We start from the raw sequence: 14,166 nt of genomic DNA, 5'->3' as shown, positions 1-14,166 counted from the left end.
ACACTTCGCTGTGAGTTGTGATAAAAAGTAAAACCACGAGACAGGTCACAAGTATAAAATAGCAAATCTAAAATCTAAAGTAAAAGTGAATTTACTATTGCTTAAAATTAACACATGCAAAACTCTTATACTAGTTGGTACTTAAAACTAACTTACATCTAGTTACGAGGTAAGAAATTAAAGAACTACAATTAAAACTAGAACTTACTTAAAGCTAATTACTTCCTACTTACCTAACCTTAAAATCTATACCAGAGGACTGTGCTCTGCGATTTGAAAACGTGCCAGTGTTCACACAGCTTCCGCAACCGGTTTTTAAGGTAACGATTCCTAAAACTAAGACGAATCATTAAAGATATCACGTTACAACGCTTGTTTTAGGAGAGGATAAGAAGAGGAATAGGAAGGAAGACAAGGAAATTTATAGGGAGTAAAGGTAGTAAACGTAAGTAGCTATTAAACCTAACATTTCGTACGTTACAATACGATATAATCCTTCCGTAGGAAATTTGTAATCGCGCCTTCAATAAACGGATTAACAAATCGGAAACCAACCTTTATTCCTTGTCGACATTCGTCGACAATTTACAAATTTCGTTTATCCACGTCCGGGATAACGATGTCGGAAGGCAGAACCAGTTCCGACGAATCAAACCAAGGGGTTTGCAAGGTATGCGATGGAAGCGATAACTCACGGATGGTCCAGTGTGACAAATGCGACGACTGGTTCCATTTCGACTGCGTGGGGGTAAGTCAAGCTGTAGAGAATCAAGATTGGCTCTGCTCGGACTGCTATGGGAAGCAGCATGCCAAGAACAAGAAATCTACGAAACCAACTCCCCCAACGGTACCGCCCGTAAGTACACTTGCAACCATTGTAACAACTGGAACACTGGTTCCCAAAATTACAAGTACGTCCTCTATTAACGTGACAAGCACGTTTGTCACGTCCTCTATGATATATACGCCAAATACACTAGTTTCTCCATACATGTTTAATGCACCAATGCCACCCCATTCGCTAATGCCACCCTGTTCATACGCGCAGTCTTATTATATGATGCCACCCAATACGCCAATGCAATTAAATACTTCTATGCCACCAATGCCACTGATACAATCATATCGTCTGTCAAATCCGAGTATTTCGTCGTCGGGAGTGAACTACTACGACCGTTGTTATACAGTGCCATCCAGTTTTATTCAGACCATTCCGTCAGTGCCTTATCCAGTTGTGTCTAGTGATGAGCAACCAACTACCATTCCAATAGGAGGACAACCTAAAGAGCTGCCGGAGCAACTGCATCCACGATTTCCTCCGAAGACCAAGAAACAAGTTTTGGAGGATAACATGAGCCAGTATTCCGAAGTCAGTTCCAGAAGGTCCACCAAACAGAGACAGTTGAAGTTGCAACTGCAAATGTTGGACGACGAACGGAAACTACAGGAAGCGGAAGAAGCAAGCAAACGCGAGTATATTCACACCCGCAACCAGCTGATGAAGGAGATAGTCAACGAGGAGGATTCGATTGTGGATGCTGACGAAGGACTGTCAGATGAACGAGTAGCGGAATGGCTTAACGACGAGGCTCCTGCAGAAGTTCCAGTTTCGCAGAACCAACGTCAGCTACCGGTATCCCAGTCAGTGGTTGTTCCACAACTAACGAATGTGTGGACGTCGGTCGGACAGATACAGATCCAGGACCGAGTGAAGAAAACTGGTCTGTACCCGACTGAGAATCCCGGGATCAGACGAACGAATGCCAACCATCAATCGACCGCGGTGGGAAGCAAATTTGTTCCTATGTTACGCTCTACTCCGAGACAGATGCCCTCAGGTTATGAAAACGGCAGCAACCTAACACATAGCCAAGTCGCTGCTCGACAAGCCGTGTCACGAGAACTCCCAGTATTCAGCGGCTCGCCGGAAGAATGGCCGTTGTTCTACTCCACGTTTACGACAACGACCAACATGTGCGGCTATACCGCAGAGGAGAACCTAATGCGGTTGCAGAAGTGCTTGAGAGGGAAGGCGTATGAAGCAGTAAAGTGCCGCTTGATGCATCCGGCTAATGTTGTTGGTATCCTGTCCACATTGAGGATGTTGTACGGGAATCCCGAGATCATCGTGCAGAATTTGATATCAAAGATCCAGTCTACGCCAGCGCCGAAAGCGGACAAATTAGAAACACTCATCGAGTTTTCCCTTGCAGTGCAGAACCTTTGCGCAACGATCGAAGCTTGCGAGCTGGAAGAGTATTCGTACAACGTTGCTCTTTTACATGAGCTTGTAGATAAGCTACCTTCAGGGTTTAAGGTGGAGTGGGCCAAATATCGCCGTAACCTACCACGAGTACATCTTTCGATATTCGCAAAATGGTTGTATGAGCTAGCAGAAATTGTGTGTCCGATCGCAAATTTGCATGGTAGCGGGGCTAGAGCACCCCAGAGTAACAAGAAAAACTCAGCGTTCCTTAATGCTCACAGTGGGGAGACGAGCGGCGGTACGACGGATAAGACGAATCATCAATCCAATTCGAATCGATTTGGGGCTAACTCTAGGGAGTGCCTGGTTTGTAAGGGAAGTTGTCCTAATGTGGAGAAATGCCAGCGGTTCGCTGAGCTCGGATACAACTCTAAATGGGCAACTGTGAAAGAGTTCGGGTTATGCCGGAAGTGCCTACGGAAACATAAGGGACCGTGTAAGTCAAAGCAAGTTTGCGGCACAAACGGTTGCACTTTCAAACATCACCAACTGCTCCACAACAATCAACGTGAAGGAGCGCTGCGTTCCGGTAGTAGGGATTCACATTCCGCCACGGTGGCACAAGACACATCTGTGCGCGAATGCAACGCTCATCATAAGGCCACGAACAAGGGACTGTTCAGAGTTGCTCCAATCGTCATCCATGGCCCGGTTAAATCCATCAAAACTTTCACATTTCTCGACGATGGGTCCTCACTAACTCTAGTGGACGCATCGCTAGTGCAAGAGCTGAAGCTACAGGGAACGCCGGAACCGTTATGCCTTAAATGGACAGGTAACAAGCGGCGGATGGAAAGTGACTCAATGAGGTTGGACCTCGAAGTTTCAGGAACGGGAGAGGTTCAAAAGAAGTATCGTCTTGCAGGAGCACATACTGTTGCTAGCTTGGATCTGTTTCATCAAACGGTAGACACGGAGTTGATGTGCAAAGAATATCCCCATCTACGAGGAATCCCCATCGAATCGTACATAAATGTACAGCCTCGGATCTTGATCGGAATCGATAATGCCAACCTGACATTCCCACTCAAGGGAAGGGAAGGCAAGATGTACGAGCCGATCGCAACGAAAACGCGACTCGGATGGATTGTTCACGGAGGTTCGAACACCGGAGAGGCTGTTGTGGGACATCATAGCCATAGCGTTCAGACATGTCCGTGCAGCGAACGATCCGATGGTATGTTGCAGCAAGCCGTACGTGAATACTTTTCTCTGGATGGACTGGGAATTTACAGACCGGAGAAGCAACTTTATTCCGTGGCAGACCAGCGTGCGCAGCAGCTTATGCAGTCAGCGTCAAAGACAGAGAGTGGGCGATATGAAGTTAGCCTGTTATGGAAGTTCGACGAATTCCGACTACCCAACAGCAAACCTGTAGCTCTACGGCGCTTCCACTGCCTAGAGGCCAGAATGAAGAAACAGCCGGAGTTGGCCCAAGTATTGCGGGCGAAGATCGAAGATTATCGTAAGAAGGGGTACATCAGAAAGCTGTCGGATGAAGAGCTGCAAGTTCCACAAGAACGAGTGTGGTATCTCCCGTTGTTTCCAGTGTTCAACCCGAATAAACCTGGGAAGGTGAGAATTGTGTGGGACGCGGCTGCAAAAACTAATGGTGTATCGTTGAACTCGATGCTGCTGACAGGGCCGGATCTACTGACGCCTCTGGACTACGTGCTTTTCCGGTTCCGAGAGTTCCGCGTGGGACTTAGTGGTGATGTGAAGGAGATGTACTTGCAAATGGTAATGTCCAAGAAGGATCAGCACTGCCTCAGGGTGTTATGGTGTGATGACGCATCTGGAGAACCGAGCACCTACGTGACGCAGGTTATGCCGTTCGGTACCTGTTGTTCGCCAAGTTGCGCGCAATTCATCAAAAATCTCAACGCAAGCAAGTTCGAAGGGCAGTATCCAGTGGCCGCGCAAGCCATTATCAAACAGCACTACGTGGACGATATGCTGGTGAGCGTCGAATCTGAACAGGAGGCGATCCAGTTAGCAATGGATGTGAAATTCGTGCACGCCCAGGCTGGATTCGACATGCGAAACTGGATTTCTAACTCCCCTGCAGTTATGAAAGCCCTGAAGGAGAATAACAAGGACGAAATCAGTCTAAACATCGGAGCAGAGCTGACGACCGAGAAGGTTTTAGGAATGTGGTGGTGTACGGCTTCAGATTCATTCATTTACAAACTTTCAGCGAAGCACGACCGGGATTTGCTTGATGGGAATCGCACACCTACGAAGCGAGAGATGCTCAGAACACTCATGGCTGTTTTCGATCCACTGGGATTGATATCCAACGTGATGATCTACCTAAAAGTCCTATTCCAGGAAGTATGGCGATCCGGAATCGGCTGGGATGAGGTGATACCAGAACGTCTTAACGAAAAGTGGGAGAAATGGCTGGAGATCCTACCCAAGGTACAGACTATCAGCATACCTCGCTGTTACCGGTCTGCAACGCGGTTGGGCCCGCAAACGAACATCCAGCTACACACGTTCGTTGACGCTAGCCTGTCGGGTTTCGCAGCGGTCGTCTACCTACGTTTCGAACAGGGCAGTACTGTGGAGTGTGCGATAGTAGGTGCGAAGACACGAGTAGCTCCCATAAAGTTTGTTTCCGTTCCAAAGCTGGAATTACAGGCCGCAGTCATTGGAGTCAGGCTAGCTGACAGAATTACAAAGTCGCTGTCGTTCAACGTTCACCAGCGGTTCTTTTGGAGTGACTCGAGGGACGTCTTATGCTGGATCCGGTCAGACCATCGCAGATATTCGCAATTCGTTGCCTTCCGTGTCAGTGAAGTCTTGGAAACCACGGGCATTACTGACTGGAGATACAAGTGCTCGAAAGAGAACGTTGCTGATGATGCTACAAAATGGCAGGGGTTTCCCGATCTCACCGAGGACAGCAGATGGTTCAAAGGTCCAAAATGCTTGTGGGAGCGCAGCGATAGGTGGCCATCAAATCCATACGAAGATGAGCATACCGAGGAAGAACTACGTGCAAACCTGTTTCATCATCGAGTTGAACCCGAACCAATCATCACTGTTCAAGACTACTCTCAATGGGAGCGGTTGCTTCGCGCCACAGCCACAACATTAAGAGAAGCGCAAAAGCTTCGCAGCACAACGCACGAACCAGAAGGCAGCAAAGGATCTCTCACAGGCGAAGAATTGAAACAGGCCGCCAACTATCTGTACCGACTGGCTCAAACAGAAGGATTTCCGGATGAAATGGGCATACTAAGGGCCAAGGTGGGCAACAAGGTGCTACCCAAATCAAGCTCGATCTACACACTCAATCCGTTCCTGGACGAGCAACACATACTAAGAATGCACGGCCGAATCAGTGCATGTGAGTACGCTTCCATGGATGCTAAGAATCCGATTATCCTTCCGAAGGACCATCACGTCACAGGGCTGATCGTACAAGACTATCACCAGCGTTTCCACCATCAGAATCACACCACCGTCGTGAATGAGTTAAGGCAAACCTTCCGGATTCCAAAGGTTAGGCGATTGTTTCAACGAGTTAGAAGCAAGTGTCAGGTGTGCAAAAACCAAAGGGCTGTTCCTTGTCCTCCTCCAATGGGCGATCTTCCTGTGGCTAGGTTGGCGGCATTCACTAGGCCATTCTCATACATTGGCATTGACTACTTTGGCCCAATGTTAGTAGTTGTTGGGCGTCGAACTGAAAAGCGTTGGGGTGTGCTTATAACGTGCTTAACTATACGGGCGGTACACATAGAAATCGCACATTCCCTCGATGCGAATTCATGTATAATGGCGTTGAGGAACTTTATGGCAAAGAGAGGCGTACCAATAAAGATCTATAGTGATCGTGGGACTAACTTCATTGCTTCAAATAAAGAGCTTGGGAAGGCAAGCGTAGAACTTCAAGCTGCACTGAAGGAGATGAACCAGGAGCACGTCGTCCGAGAAATCGTCAGTCCAAACACTGAATGGTCCTTCCTTCCTCCAGCATCTCCCCATATGGGTGGAGCCTGGGAAAGGCTTATTCAGTCGGTGAAGAAGAACCTCATGGCATTGAAACCAGGACGCCATCCAACCGACGAGACACTCCGCAACAGGTTGATGGAAGTTGAGAACATCGTTAACTCACGTCCGCTAACGTACGTTCCAGTAGAAGACCCGGAAGCTCCAGTACTGACACCGAACCATTTTCTCGTGGGTTCATCGAGTGGACTCAAACCCTACAGTGTCCTCAACGATGATTCGGTAGTTCTGCGGCGAGCATGGTGTACGTCACAAGTCGAAGCGAACATCTTCTGGCGACGATGGGTGCGAGACTATCTGCCGGAGTTAACCAAGCGCTCGAAGTGGTTCAGCGAGGTCAAGCCGATTGAGGTGAACGATATCGTAGTCGTCGTCGATCCAGGGCTCCCACGGAACTGTTGGCCCAAGGGACGGATCATTTCTGTTAATACGGGCAAAGATGGACAGGTAAGGTCAGCCGCTGTACAGACACAGGCCGGGATATATGAGCGACCGGCAACAAGGCTCGCAGTTCTAGATGTTCGACGCGATGAACAGTAAGACAGGGATCTGTCGTACCCGGGGGGAGTGTCACGACCCCTCGGTCGTTGCATCTCACCATCTATAGCGCAGGCAACTCTAACGCACTCAGCTCTCGGTCGGGCGCTTATGTCAGCTAGCTCTTCGCACTCAGCTCTCGGTCGGGCTCTTATGTCAGCTAGACACTTCGCTGTGAGTTGTGATAAAAAGTAAAACCACGAGACAGGTCACAAGTATAAAATAGCAAATCTAAAATCTAAAGTAAAAGTGAATTTACTATTGCTTAAAATTAACACATGCAAAACTCTTATACTAGTTGGTACTTAAAACTAACTTACATCTAGTTACGAGGTAAGAAATTAAAGAACTACAATTAAAACTAGAACTTACTTAAAGCTAATTACTTCCTACTTACCTAACCTTAAAATTTATACCAGAGGACTGTGCTCTGCGATTTGAAAACGTGCCAGTGTTCACACAGCTTCCGCAACCGGTTTTTAAGGTAACGATTCCTAAAACTAAGACGAATCATTAAAGATATCACGTTACAACGCTTGTTTTAGGAGAGGATAAGAAGAGGAATAGGAAGGAAGACAAGGAAATTTATAGGGAGTAAAGGTAGTAAACGTAAGTAGCTATTAAACCTAACATTTCGTACGTTACAATACGATATAATCCTTCCGTAGGAAATTTGTAATCGCGCCTTCAATAAACGGATTAACAAATCGGAAACCAACCTTTATTCCTTGTCGACATTCGTCGACAAGAGTACTACAACCGACGGCAGCTGCGTCAGTACGTGTGGCGTTACAGCAAAGTGAGTACGAGAAGGCGGAACTATGGCTGATGAAGATGGCACAGGCGGAGTGTTTCATCGATGAGTTGAAGGTACTGGTCAGGAATAAGGATCGGCCGATGAGCCAATGGCTGTCGATCGAGAAGTCCAGTGCACTCTACAAACTTACTCCGCTGATTGACGAAAACGGGCTGATTCGAATGGAGGGGAGAGCAGAGAAAGTAGAGTTGCTGTCATTCGATCTACGTTTTCCAACGATCCTGCCACATCAGCATAAAATCACGCAGCTGATTGTTCAGCATTACCACGAGAAGAGCGGTCACGGATATCGACAGGCGGTAAAGAACGAGCTGAAGCAGTTGTTCTACATTCCGCAGCTTGACGCAGTAGTCCGGAAGGTGTCGTCGTCTTGCGTATGGTGTAAGGTCCATCGAAGTCGGCCTCGAGTTCCACGAATGGCTCCGCTACCAGTGCAGCGGTTAACACTGAATCTTCGTCCCTTTAGTTACACAGGTGTGGATTATTTGGGCCCATTTGCTGTTACTGTAGGACGCCGAACGGAGAAGAGATGGGTCGCATTGTTCACCTGCTTGGCAACCCGCGCGGTGCACCTGGAGGTGGCTCACGGACTGACTACGCAGTCGTGCTTGATGGCGATTCACCGGTTCATTGGTCGGCGAGGTTGGCCGATGGAGTTTCTGTCCGACAATGGGACGAACTTCCTAGGAGCCAGTAAGGAACTGGAAGGAGTTGTTCGAGAAATAGGAGAAGATTGTGCGGATCAGCTGACTAGCGCGAGAACGAAGTGGACGTTCAACCCCCCTTTGGCTCCTCACATGGGAGGAGTATGGGAGCGTCTCGTTCGGTCGGTTAAGGAGGCATTCGTGGCGCTTGATGATGGGAGACGGTTGACGGACGAAATTTTGCAGACAGTAGTGGTGGAAGCGGAAGACATGATCAATTCTCGCCCGCTAACGTACGTGTCTCAAGAGTGTGACGAAGCGGAGGCACTCACTCCAAACCACTTTTTGCGGGGACTCTCCCCAAATCAGCCTAGCGTGAATCTTCCCCCACCTCATCCAGCAGCAGCACTTCGAGACGCGTTCCAGCGATCGCAGCAGTTGGCCAGCATTTTGTGGGAACGTTGGGTCAAGGAGTACATTCCTTCGCTGAACCAGAGGACAAAGTGGTTTGGTGAGTCGAGACCATTAAGAATAGGAGACTTAGTTTATGTGGTAGAAGGTAGCAACCGGAAGTGCTGGATCCGCGGGGTGATAGAGGAGGTCATTGTGTCCGGTGATGGACGAATTCGGCAGGCCTGGGTACGCACCAACAGTGGACGATATAGGCGAGCAACAGCAAAACTAGCCGTGATGGAGTTTGGTAACTCTGAACCGGATGCGAGCTCCGGTACAGGGTTACGGGCCGGGGAATGTTCTGGCATCACTGGCAGTTGCACCATTGCACCCGTGTCGAATTGACAGATGCACCAAATTTGTTGTCATGCTGACAGACGACGAAGTGCATCACGAATGTAGTGCGAGGGAACTGTCAGACAACATAAGTAAACAAACAACATAAGAAGGAAAGTAGGATAGAAAAACACCATTTTGAAAGTGATAGTAGTAGAATAGTAAAATACGTTGGAATAAGAAATTAGAAGTTGTGAGCAAGGAAATTATTCGGATAGTGGATAGATTAAAGATTAAGCTGTACTAAGATCCAGAATACGTAAGTTTGTGAAACAATATAAAGCAGTGAATTAAAGCAACAAATTTATGACTAGATACGCGGAGGCAAACACTGGACAAATACGAACGGTACAGTTGAGATTATCAATTCCGAGATAAAACGAAGTAAGTGAACGTACAAATTAATTACTAAAACCGATAAAATGAAAAATGTGAATATTAAATTGTAGATAAATTGCGATAGACAGGGATAGAGGAAGGAAAAGAGGAAGCTGTAAAGTAAGGAGAACAAACAATTGTGAGTAAGACAAATAATCGATTATTTACGGTAAATTAAAATAAAGTTATTTAGTTTGATCTGCACAGTAAAAAAAAAGGCGGATTTTCAAAAATCTTGTTTTCGCCTGCCGTCCGAACAATACGTATATGCTTTTTGACCTGGTTACCTCTTCACATATTTATCAAGAGATAGAGCACATTTTTAACTACCAAACACATCAGTATGACGAAAAAACTAAAATCTATTTCTATAGAAAATTTTCAATAGGACGTAAGTAACATTGAGAGCCTCTCTTTGTTTACTTTCTCTTTCTTTTATTACGACGTCATTACAACACTTTATACTAATTTTCCAGTACATATCGAAAACCGACGGTTTTTACTACAATATTATGCAAAGAGTAGAGTAGTAAATGTTGAAATAGCCGAGTAATGAACAGAAGAGAAAGACCGCAAAGAGAATCTCTCATTGTTACTTACGTCCTATTGAAAATTTTCTCTAGATTTGTTGTGTTTTCCTTGCATTTCAACTCTGCCTACTGCGATTGCGAATAAATAAAAGTCAGTTTCATATTATTAGGGAAGCCCATAGAATGCAACACGAATATTATATTATTAAATATTACATTGCTTTAGCATGTTCCATAGTCATACATCAAATGAATTTATGAATGCGCGTAATTCTATTACAGCTTTTATCCAAACGGCGAAGGAAATTGAAATACAATTTTTCTCGAACAATCTTTGGTTAGCAACCAAACCACTTTTAAATAGGTAATGTATTTGAACTGTAATATTGAATTCAAGGCTTGTATCGTGCAGAATTTAAAACTTCCCTTGCCAGACTTAATGACAATAATTTTCGAAACTGACTGTCATCGAAAGGTTTCAGTCAAGCTGAAACGAAACGAAGTGAGCAAAAGAGCAAAAAGACAGAACATTTTTCCGCAAAGGCACTCACGTAGTATGACTGACAGTATATGTTGCTATCTCAGTGTAAGAACTTACATGGAAAGAGAGTCGAATATGAGTGCTTGCGACCGTGTAGGATGGTTTTCTGTTTACGGTTACCGAATGCAGCACTGGTAAAGATTTGTTTGGGTTATTTCATGATGTGAATGTTTACTTTTCGAGGCTATGACTGTCATACTTAATGTAATAAGAAAAAAAAACTAATTTTAAAATATCGACAAATGTTCACACCTCTACCAACTTGTGGTCATCGCAGCTGTCAATTCTAAATAACTATCCATATGTCAACTTTTGAAATGGTTCGCTCTCTCAAGGACTCAACTGATTCGATACAGATATCGACACAGATTTTTCAAAGAGTAAATACAGATGAAAAGATTTTTTAGGACAAAAATACAGATTTAATTTTAGCAACCCTGCACATAGTGTGTTTTAGTTTTAAAGGATTTGCGTCAAGCCGGCGCTAATCCATTCCGACAATAAGTTAGTGTCGGTTTCTGATGAGGCGAAGCCGAAACGCAACATAGTATAATTCCATTTGATGCTTGGTTTATGAAAATCGGTTCAGTCAACACCGAATGGCCGATGTGACATGGATTCTGGAATATTCCCGAGCGGACCTTCCAGAATTGTCGATAGTGGTCAATAACTTCAAAGAATCTTTAAGCGGCCATCAGTGATCTAGATCTGCGAAACGAAGTAATTTGATGTCCATTTCGGCAGATTTTTAACCTCTGAGTTATTACGATTGTAACGGTTTATTTGGGAAATTCATGTGTGACCGTACTAACCAACATATAACTCCGGAACCAAAGGTCAGATCTAAATGACATTCAATGGCATTTAACGGGTGTGTCATATCTTTCATATCAAATCAAATTTGTAGAAAACCACTAAATAATTCGCTGAGAAATAGATGGAACATTAATGTAGGAACTTGACAACTTCAAGAACCGTCATAGGTGACCAATGTGGTCAAAGCTAATTCGATTGGTCATTAGTGATCTAGATCCGCAAATCCAATTAGTTGTGCATACATTTTAATAAGAATTACATCATTTGGACATCATGGTGGTACCGGTTTATTGGGATTTTGTTGTGTGACCGTACTATTCAACCCGTAACTCCGGCACAAGAACTCCAATTCAAATTAAATTCAATAGCGACCAATGGTGATGCTACACATTTTATTTGAATATTGTTGACATCGGTTGAGCCATCTCTGAGAACAATGGGTGAGTTAATTCGACACATACATACATGTACACACGTGCACACATACAGGCATTTTCCGATCTCGACGATTTGAGTCGATTGGTATAAGAGACTCGGCCTCGCGATTGCATAACCTACATGAGAAAGGCAAAAATAAGGTGATGATCATCACGATTGACTCATTACAATCGTTCTACGTTACTTTTTTATTGCAAGATTCCTACTGTTGTCCGTCGGATACATCCAGGTTATTCCAGTATACGGACTAAAAATTGTGCGATGCAGTGCAATTTTGACCTTTTCTTAATTTTGCCATCTTTACCAAGCGCTCAGTAAATGGTAGCGATAGAAAAGAGGGAGGCTTCGTCACGAAATTTGTAGCTGAAAAGCCCTCGCAAGCGGTTAGCTTCCAGTGAATAGTTTTTCGAGAAATAACAGAATGAGTATTTTCCATACACACAGCTATTTTCAAGCGAAGATATGCGAACAGTCTATCACACCAGAGTTAAATGAGAATATTCGGTGATTTTGTCATGAATAATCGTTTCGAATTCGTCTCACCAGTATCTGTCAGACCGACTTAGTAACCAACTAGACGCTTATTCCAAAACGGTAACACTACTTGGTCATGGGTGATGCCCCGTAAACGCAGAAGTGTTCATTGATGGGATCATAGATTTGCTAGATTACTGCCCAAAAATGGCTTTTGCAGTAATAGGTTAATGTGGTACCATCATGATCTGAAGATCATGGGAAACGCTATAACAAAACTCTGTTTTCCTTTGAAATGTGTTATATATTAAATTCCCATTTACAAATTTGCTCACACTTCAACAAACATATCACATTTCGGTTTCGTCCTGCTTCCCAGAAATTTCCATCTGCTTATAATTCCCTTGAATACTCACTCCAGCGTAAGTCTAATCTTTCCATCACCTTTCTGTCATACAAATTTCCCGTCATAAACCCGGTACCATGCCGACGGAAGAAATTAAATTCGACACGTAGGAGCTTCACACGCTTACTAGCTACTGTTGCTGCAAGCCATAGCTACAACCGAAATGTACTCTATACTGTTTCTTGCGAATGTACACCGAACAATATTGCTTACTTTAGAAATGATGCAAAAACACCCGGATTTTCCCATGTTGTTTCCATTCGAAAAGCTTCTGTTTCGTGATCCTTTTGCGATGCAAGAAAAACTCAAAAAAAGTTATTATTTACAATCCAAGGCGAACATTCTGTACAGTGTATCGCTTCCATAGCTTGAAAGAAAGCTAGTTCCTCTGTTCTGTTAGGCAAAACGTCTCTCAACAAAATCCTTCGTTTGAAGCTCCCTGCAAAATTACAACTTACACACTCATGTTCACTACTAGCGGCGGGAATCGTTGTCCCATCTTCTGTCTGAAGCGAAGAGCATGCTATCTAATTCCCAACAACCATGCAACCAGTGCAAGTTGGTGTGCAGAAAGGGACTCGAAAAAAAGCACAGTATTTCAACGCTGCTCCTGAAATCACGACAGCAGCCTGTTCGGCGAATGGCTTGTGGTCAGGACGTAAAAACTATTTCATCCGGAAAAGAAAGTTGCGATAAAAAAATAAAAAAGCGGCGGATCGCTCGTTTCAAAAGTCGGACATGAAACGATGCCGTTTTCAAAAGTCAGTCCAGAGTTTTTCAACAGTAGCGACAGCTAAGGAGCGAATAAATGCATTTTTTCCTCATTGCATAAATAAAGAACATAAGCTCATAAATTTTTATCCCACTCTATCTTTTTTGATATTCATGAGATGCACAACGTAGTTTCCGCCTGTTTTTAACGCTTTTGAACATGGCTCCGTTATGGTCCCTAGGCACACGGCACCCGTTCTCTGTGTGTATCGTTTGCTTTAACTTGTCACCAGCGGAGAAAGCCCTTAAGTGGGATATTTTATATCCACTTTTACCTGTCACCCCCGGTATCATCATCGTCGCCATCAACATCATCATCATCATCATCATTATTGTCAACATAACTTGTCTGATGTCTTATAACGGAACAGTATCTAACCTGTCTAGCTAGAGCGACGACAGTTTTACGGCAAGGATGTGCTATTCCCAGTAGGAAATAGTGCTCCTACTTCTGAAGAAGTGATAATTGCGAAGAAAGCATGCTAAATTAGCCCTTAATTATCGAGCATCGTTTCACAGAGTGCGTTTTATCTCCGGTGAAAGCAGCAATTGTTTGAGGTCTGCTGATTCGCCTCGGAGTATTGGAACACGAGTAAAAACCTAAGAAATAACTTTTGCTGTTTTTAAACTCAACTCTTTATACGAATCCTAAGAATAGCAATTTCAATCGAGTAAAAATAAATAATAAATCCAACTTATTCGATTTTGCTTCACAGAATTTCAACTCCAATTACTTCAATAT

At 44.5% G+C, this 14,166-nt stretch overlaps 3 protein-coding genes across 10 annotated transcripts in view; 2 read left to right on the top strand and 1 right to left on the bottom strand.

Annotated features, from left to right (window-relative positions):
- Positions 1-14,166, bottom strand: part of LOC131685851 (uncharacterized) — a 304,876-nt gene that overhangs the window by 235,807 nt on the left and 54,903 nt on the right. The window lies entirely within an intron of this gene.
- On the top strand, positions 620-6,823 carry LOC131681131 (uncharacterized). Its single transcript, XM_058961840.1, has one exon. It carries the CDS (start codon positions 620-622, stop codon positions 6,821-6,823), a length of 6,204 nt encoding a protein of 2,067 aa, XP_058817823.1.
- Positions 8,039-9,470, top strand: LOC131685852 (uncharacterized). The gene is made up of 2 exons (XM_058969856.1): positions 8,039-9,329; positions 9,385-9,470. Exon 1 carries the CDS (start codon positions 8,054-8,056, stop codon positions 9,077-9,079), a length of 1,026 nt encoding a protein of 341 aa, XP_058825839.1. The 5' UTR covers positions 8,039-8,053; the 3' UTR covers positions 9,080-9,329; positions 9,385-9,470.

This window comes from Topomyia yanbarensis, chromosome 2, assembly GCF_030247195.1.
Source record: "Topomyia yanbarensis strain Yona2022 chromosome 2, ASM3024719v1, whole genome shotgun sequence".
NCBI lineage: Eukaryota > Metazoa > Arthropoda > Insecta > Diptera > Culicidae > Topomyia > Topomyia yanbarensis.
This window is presented reverse-complemented; position numbering and strand designations above follow the sequence as displayed.

What these genes read in the sequence shown, in the direction of transcription:
- LOC131681131 (XM_058961840.1), top strand. Translation starts at nt 620, where the DNA reads ATGTCGGAAGGCAGAACCAGTTCCGACGAATCAAACCAAGGGGTTTGC.
- LOC131685852 (XM_058969856.1), top strand. Translation starts at nt 8,054, where the DNA reads ATGGCTCCGCTACCAGTGCAGCGGTTAACACTGAATCTTCGTCCCTTT.